This window comes from Notothenia rossii (genome assembly GCF_949606895.1).
Source record: "Notothenia rossii genome assembly, chromosome: 4".
Classification (NCBI taxonomy): domain Eukaryota; kingdom Metazoa; phylum Chordata; class Actinopteri; order Perciformes; family Nototheniidae; genus Notothenia; species Notothenia rossii.
This window is the reverse complement of record NC_136902.1, coordinates 42,521,829-42,530,276: the sequence shown is the minus strand read 5'-3', so window position 1 is coordinate 42,530,276 and position 8,448 is coordinate 42,521,829. Positions and strand designations below refer to the sequence as shown.

At 42.9% G+C, this 8,448-nt stretch overlaps 1 protein-coding gene across 1 annotated transcript; it reads left to right on the top strand.

Moving 5' to 3' along the window:
• Positions 1–304: 304 nt before the first annotated feature.
• On the top strand, positions 305–1,334 carry nppb (natriuretic peptide B; the record flags this gene model as incomplete). The annotated part of the gene is made up of 3 exons (XM_079673752.1): positions 305–418; positions 942–1,215; positions 1,324–1,334. The coding sequence occupies 3 exons, from the start codon at positions 305–307 to the stop codon at positions 1,332–1,334; spliced, it is 399 nt and encodes a 132-aa protein (XP_079529878.1).
• Between the last annotated feature and the right edge of the window lie 7,114 nt (positions 1,335–8,448).

Here is an 8,448-nt window from a genome sequence, read left to right as displayed (position 1 = left end):
GTGTCCCGTGTGCAGGGGGGGGGGGGGGTGGGAGTGGGTTTCTGAAACAAAGTAGCTAATGGAAGCAGCTATGTCATAAGAATGCATCATATCTAAGGGACAATGCTTTAAAAGGAGCAGTTTCTGACAGCTCCTGTTATCAGAGGCAGGTGTCAGGAATGCCAGTCCAATTCTTGGCATACCTCTGTGTGCCAAGCTCCCGTATAAAAGTGAGAGCTACTGCTGCTGGCCCAGCATCCAAACAGCTTCCAGGAAAACAAGATCTTTCATCCATTGATACCATCAACAGGAACTCACAGGAAACATGTGTCTGTCTTCCATTCCCCTCTGTGGCTTCCTCCTCATCTTAAACCTACAGCTGTTCTGCACATCTCCCATCAACCCCGGCCTCTCTGACGCTGACATAGACTTCTTTAAGGTGAGGCTCTGATTGATCCTGAAACCTGGGGAGGTAGTTTGTATGAGATCAAGGGAACATGGACAACACTTTCAACACTTGCAGAGACTGCATTTTATTTAACCGATTTATGTTTAGTTATAGATCGTAATGTATACACATCATATCCTACATTATTTGGACCCTTGGGACCATATATGATATAATTGGACTTTGATGTCATCAGATATGAGTTACTGAAGTTAAATATGTGCTCTAAGCAAATAACTGAAAGTGTCATGATAACGTGACAAATAATTCTACGGTTGTAGAGTCAACCACATTGAATTAAGGGCTGAAAATTTGAATATTTGGCAATTACCCTGTAGAAGAATATCACAAATGCTTCTAATGGTCTTAACATCTGCTTCCGATTACTATGTCTAAAGGTGCTGACATCTTTGTTTGAAGGCCCTTCCTTGAATGTATGTCCTTAATTCAATTTGAAATGTTTCTGTCTAGTATGCAAGACATGGCATAACCTGTGTATATGTGGATGTTTCAGGAGCTCCTTAGCAGACTAGAGGAGTCCGTTTCCGAAGTGGAGCAGAGTGTCACTGCAGAGAGGAACCTGGAGAGCCTGAGCACAGTGGAGGCGGCAGACGGACAACAGCCCCCTCCAACTCTGGATGAGGTAGCAATCAGGGAGTTTCTTTCAGCAAAGAACCTGAAGAGCATCCGCAACGACTCGACCAGGAAGTCGTCCAGCTGCTTCGGCCGGCGGATGGACCGGATCGGCTCCATGAGCTCTCTGGGCTGCAACACAGTCGGCAAATACAGTAAGTTACAGTGACCACATGTTTGTAATCATATTAAATAATAACATGTGTACCAATATTAAATTATAATAGTCCTAACAGAGCGGTTGTTATCTGTTTCTCTTGCAGATCCAAAGTAAAGAGAAAGTCTTACCAGCACAATCCTGGAACTGCAATGTCTCTACTAAAATATGATTTTATTTGAAAGCTATTTATTTACTCATATTTATTAAATATTGTTAGTTGCTAACGTGTATTTATTTAAATTGAATATAAGAATGTTCTTTATGTACTGTTTAATGTTTTAATAAATGTTTACAACTGCACATCATTGAGCCTAGTGTTTCTAAAGCAGGGGTCTCCAACCTTTCTTCATTACATTACATGTTACTTGTTAGACGCTTTTATCCAAAGCGACTTACATACTCAATACTGTGGACAATCCCCAGACGAGCAATTTGGGGTGAAGTGTCTCAGGGACACAACGACATGCTGACTGCAATGGGGTTTGAACCTGTGACCATCTGATCCGAAAACCAACGCGCAATCCACTGAGTCACACACCTCCTTTTCATCTGATAGCTACTTTGAAAAAATGAAAGTGGCCAAAAGCTTCTTGCATCACATCGATTACATTTTTTGACATAGCCCTCATCAGTTGAATTAAGCTACTTTTGTACACGTGTGAAATTGCACTACCCAAAGCTTATAAAAAATTCACATCAAGGTCCAAGAAAACGACAATTTCTCACATATTATTATGGCCCACATAGTAAGTACATCACTGAACATTCACATAAATGTCCAAGAAAAAAAGAAACATTGTTCACTTCTTATTATGGCCCACGTAGCAAATACATCACCTTAATCACCACCTTAAAAGCATCTTATGGCACGTGTAAAATAAGTGCATTCACTCTTTTTTACAGTTAGTGAGATGACTGGCACTGCATGGAGTCCACCATAGAGGTGTATGCTGAAGTGTACCCACTTAGGTTCACTCTAATAGAGTCATTTAAATGTTCATCAGTCAGTCCTGTTCTGTATTTAGATTTCATGACATTCATGTCGGAAAAAGCTGCTTCACAAAAGGTATGTAGAGCCAAATAAAGCAGACATTTTCAGTGCTGCTTGGTGAATGTTCTTATAGTTTTCTGGGTCTACAAGGCTCCAGAAATGTTGTGAGTTTTGCTGAGATTTAAGCTGAACATGATTTTGGAGATTTATAACCTCCACCTCCATCTTCACAGGATTGACACTGAACAGTGCAGCCATCTTATTCTTCTTCTTTGTTTTGACATTACATTATAAACCATAATAAATCAACTGTATAGGTCTAGCCTCCCTGTATCTATGTGTGAAATTGTTCCATCCTCAAAAACTAAAAACGAATGCTTCTGCAGTCTAGCTGCAGCGTCTAGCAACGGTCTTCTGTTAAAATAAGGACACTGAAGGTCCTGAATGTGGCATCACAAACATGACTTGAGTCTGAACACAGCAGACATCAGGAGTATTTACAACTGCATATACAAACAAAAATAGTGCATGTGGGTGCACACTTATTTTCTGTCTTACTGTTACATAAATCCCATGAATGTATGAGATTAAGTTAGCTTCATCGTATCTCAATCAGAGATCAACATTTGTTTAAGTGAATAATAAAGTTTTTATCAGCCTGTCACTCATTATTTTCAGGGAGGGGGCGGGGTTTGGAGGAACAGAGGAGACAGTGATCGCGGAAGCTTTCCTCCTGCCTTCACAAACTTTACACACGTATTTATCAACTGAAAATAGCAAGAGGACATTCATACTCGCAATCCAAGGCTTGATTAAATGGACAAAAAACCTGATATGATTGTAACGCGAGTATTTTTTAAAACATAAATCCCTGTGTGTCTCTGAGCTGCAGCGACACAGCCTGATTCAGAGCGGGTCATTCTGCTGTTGGTTCTGGGACTGGTGTTGCTTGTGTGGAGTCTATTTTTATAGACTCCACACGAGGGATTCTTATTATTACATGATATGCTTATTGTGCTAATCAGATTGCTATGACTATAAAATAAGTAGACAAGATTACTAATCCCAAGCTGAAATGGATTGGATAAGAAAACAAAGGGAAAAGTCTCATTAGAAAGTTTTAGCCTGCAATAACAGAATAGCAAGGTCAGGAATACAAAGAGTTATTCATAAACAGGACATCGCTCCGGCCTTGAGTTGTATGGGAGCTTTGCTCCCACACACAGCTAGGAAGCAGCATTATGAAGATTCCACTATATCTGCAGAAAGCTTCAGAAAAAACAAATTACCTATGATAGCGCCAGAGTAGGGAGGGCCTTCCACAGGCCGGCTGAATGCTGATTGGAGGATCGTAAGAGACTTTTTTCAAAGTCTGTGCACCTATAATCCTCAGCTATCGTTTGGGACTACAGTCCCGTTGCTTTACAAACCCCGTGATTAATCATCAAGCTCTGGGATTGGATGTTGGAGTGGCAGTGTGCCAAGGTTACAACGAGCGTCAGACAGCTCTTTGAAATGGAATGAAACCCACGGCAGACTATCCAAAACTGGACTCGAATGGGTCCAGCCCCCCCCCAGAATTACACATGCTGGCTATTGTGTTTCGCAACATGTTCTATGGCACGTTTCTACTGGGAATTGTAGTTTTAAAATACGTTTTTCCCACAATTAGAAGTTGCCAGTATTAAACTGTGTACATCCCTGGAGGTTTAGGGGATTGTGGAGTCTATTTTTATATAACATTACAAGATTCTTATTATTACATTATTTGCTTATTGTGCTCATTGTATGTGCTGTGACTTAGGAATAAATGGACCCAATCACCCCCCCCCCCAAGTTTTGATGGGGTGGACAGGAACGAAGGGAAAAGTTACATGAGAAATTGTTAAGCTTGCAATATTGAAAGTAACAAGGTCGAGTGCAGAGACTGAGAGAACAAAAAGAGGTAGTCAGAACAGTACATCGCACCGGCCTTCACTTTGTATGGGAGCCGTACTCCCCCGCAAAGCTAGGAAGCAACATTATGGTTTCCCACTATATCTGAAGAAACGTTAGAGAAAACAAATTACGTATGACAGAGCCAGAGTAGGGAGGGACTTCCACAGGCCGGCCGAATGCTGATTGGAGGATCGTGTTGCCAAGAGACTCTATCTGAGTCTGCGCACCAACCAAAGAGAACCAAGTCTAAACCATGGTATCTCTTCAGCTAGTCTTGACCAATCATAAATGTACGGGCAACGCCCTGTGTAATAAATGTATTGTCGCACGAGGTTCAAGGCTCTTGACGGATTTGGTGGTTACAGATTACAGCTTTGCTGCCTGTGATGAGTCCTTGGCCAAGTAAAATATATATTTTGCTCTCTTTACAATAAATAGTTAAACTTAGAAGTTGTCTGTCTTTTCTTGAATTCTGAACCCAACAAAATGGTGACCCACGACGTGGTTCCAGAAAGACGATTGGGAACTCCCGTCTTCGAGTCCGAGGGACTGAAGGACGGCGGAGACCTCTTCCGGATTCCTACCAATACTCACAGGGCCAAAATCAAAGGTAAGCAGAAGCCTGTTGTATAACTACCAAAATTCTGCATAGGTAGAATAGGACTGTTAGAACTATGAGTGTTGGTGGATGAACAGAGGAGGTAATGTAAAACATATGAGACAACTGAGGTGTGGGGGGAGCAATGGATATATTTCTGATAAGTGTGCACATGATTTAGGTGTCCGGAACCTATGACAATAATTGAAAATCAACATAAGAGTCTGGGACCTATGTTAAGAATTGAACATAAACATAAGAGTTTGGTACCTATGTTAAAAATGTCAACATAAGAGTCTGGGACCTGTGTTAAGAATTCAAGATAAGAGTCTGGGACCTTATAGATGAATTCAAGATAAGAGTCTGGGACCTTATAGAATTAAAGATAAGAGTCTGGGACCTTATAGATTAATTAAAGATCAGAGTCTGGGACCTTATCAGAAAATAGATTAAATCCTCCGCCGTGAGGCTCCACCGCCGTGAGGCTCCACCGCCGTGTGGCGGCTGTGGGTTGGGGGAAACAAAGAATAAGGCAAGTAATTGGATCTAAAGTAAGATTTTATAGAAAGTGAAGACTTTTTACGGAGAGCCCGTCAAGACGGCATAGGTTTAAAAGGGTGATTACGTTAGGTGAGTGACGAGAGCTTAATTGTCTCATTCCTTCCTATGGACTTACTATAGTATCCTAAAAGGATGGCAGGGACAGCTTAGGGCATTTCAACAGAAAATATAGCATTTGGTTGCTAAAAATATTTTTTTACAGGGAGGCGTGTGGTGCAGTGGGTTGTGCGTTGGTCTTGTGATCAGGGTTCAGGTTCAAACCCCAGTGCAGTCAGTATGTCTTTGTGTCTCTGGGCAAGACACTTCACCCCAAATTGCTCCTGTAGGGTTGCACAGTATTGAATATGTAAGTCGCTTTGGATAAAAGTGTCTAAAAAGTGACATGTAATGGAAGCTTTAGCGCAAGTTCAATAAGGAAGACCTAACAATGAGTCACTTACACGTCACTCTATTGCTCTCTCCCCCCTCATTAAACATGTGGGAATCACCCCTCAGCCAGGGCTCGAGCTTAAGGACGTCCCGTCGTCCCGGGGCCGAACAAAATAGTGTCGGGGAGGATAAAAAATAATTTTGGGACGAATTTGGGACGAGAGTTAAAATAAAAATACCCTGCTAACTCTACTACAAACGGCGATGAAAATGAAACAAACTGCACGTTTTGTGTAGCACACAGTTATTAAACCTCCTTGTCAACATGAACACACACGCACAAAACATTTAGCAACCTGCGGAATACACACACACACACACACACACACACACACTTCCTGGCCCGCAAATTTGCGGGTCTAGCTACAGTATGTAGGCCTACTGAATGTGTGTATTTTAAGGGTTGAATGATGTACAATGACAATGGTATCCTGTTGAGGAATTCTGAAATGTTTTACCGTTACATCACAAAAACGCACAGCAGAACCAGACCCTGGAGCGCCGGCCTCTTTATTTACTTACTCCTCTTCATCCCCTATGGGTAATAAGGCTGAGATGAGATTGAGAACCCTCCATCGTATTTAGTCCTTAGCAATATGCTGCGCCTCTCACCATGTAGGGTGTTGGGGCAGAATCTCTGCTCCGCGCCGTTCCTATATGAGCGGGTTCTCAAAAGAAGGAAAAATTCAAAGCAGCCAGGGTAAGGGTTAAACAATAATCTGCTTTAATGGCAAAATCATACAAATACTTCACCTAATCACGAAGCACTCTGCAGAGTAGGCTACTCCGGGCTCAGGTTCTACCACCATGTGAGACACGTCTCAGGAACGGCAAGTCAAAAACAAGAGCGCCGATCTTCAAAATGATCACAACATTTATACAGAGTTCACTTCTGAGCGAGCTAGACAGTGAGTTGGCAGTGTTCCATTGGTTGGTTTCCCTTCTGGGCGGGATCCCAGGTAGTAAATCAGTTTGTTGATTCCATCTGTTGCTTCACCGTGTATGTGTGTGTGTGTGTGTGTGTGTTTCTGTGTGTTTGTGTGTGTGTGTGTGTGTGTGTGTGTGTGTGTGTGTGTGTGTGTGTGTGTGTGTGTGTGTGTGTGTGTGTGTGTGTGTGTGTGTGTGTGTGTGTGTGTGTGTGTGTGTGTGTGTGTGTGTGTGTGTGTGTGTGTGTGTGTGTGTTTGTCCCTCTGCCCTTAGGCAGATCCCCCAATCAATGATTTGGAGTCATGACAGAGGACTCTTTGACAGGACACATACTCATTCCCCCTAAACATCTTCAACACACACAAACATCGTATCATGTATCTTATCACACAACAGTCACCTGTTTTTCTCTATGAAAGCCATATTTCTAAATATCCAAACGCCATCGTCCCATGACAGTCCCCGAATCACCCAACCAACATAAGTTAATTGTTCTTGTGGCTTAATGGCTTCCCTGAACTTCCCTTCACCCCAAAGTCAGCTTACTAGGAATGAATACATTTTATTGATAAGCTCAAAAGGACGTTTATCTTGTTTACTGCTGGGTGACCCAAGTCTCAAGGCCTGCAGGATGTGTAGGAGATAAATCATTAATTCTACAAGGCTTCAACTGTCTTGTATCTGAGGCACATCTCCCTTTGGGCTAATCAATACGGGTTTTAGCAATTAGCAGAGGAAGCTAGAGACTCAGGGCCCCTCCCTTGCTGGGAACTGCAAAGCAGATTTCAAAGGTCATAAAACCACCCTTTTGACTACACATGAAAAGTGGAAGAAAAGACTATTGCTTTAATTTATTATTACTAAGTAGTGGGACATTGTTTCAGGAATATATGAAAAGCCTCTCTATTATTTAAAGAGTAAAAATGTACTTTCAAATTTAACACCCACGAATATATAAGGTGACATTAAAATGAATATACCAGATTGAACTTTCCTGCCATAACACGTTACTTTAATACTTCAAATAATTAAAATAATACTTCAATTAATAATTCAAATAATACTTCAATTCTCCGTTTTGGTCTCACCCCACGAGACCGACTCACATAAGACATTTGAAACACAACTACTGTCATTCTTTGCTACTGTGTCTGTCCCCCTTCATTAAACCTTTGGGAACAGAACACAACTTTCAATATCAGTGAAGGAACTATCAGAGTGCGAATCTCCGTGCCAGAAAGCAGCATCCTTGCGTGTTGTTGAATCCTCAGGCCCCCCCCCCCCCCTCAGTGGAATACGCCAACAAGGGCAGCTGATAGGGAGGGGGAGATGCGGCCTTTCCTTCAAAGGTGGAACTGATTAATCTGATCAGAGAGAAGTAGACTCCTCTGCTGCCTCGAGAAGTCCCCCAGCCTGCTGACGCCAGCTTCCGAGCCGTCTGCTGTAGGGATGTCCGCGAGGTCCTTCTCCTCCAGTCCGCTGATGACAGCTTCCGAGTCGTCTGCTGTAGGGATGTCCTCGTTGACGATAGCCAGGTCCGTCCTGATGTCCTCCATGGTCCTAGCCGGTGATTTATTCGCCGCACACTGGCTCCAGTAGTACCAGATGTCCCCTGGGTCACTCTGTAAAGGCCGGAGAACCTGGGGTTGAGCCACCTTCAGCAAGACAAACTCCGCTGTGTCGGCCTCCTGCTCCTAGTCCCCCTTTGGCGTCAGCAACCTGTGTGGAGAGATCTGATACCCACCCCTCAAGTCTACGCTCAGGGCTTCTGGGCCCTCAGGCGT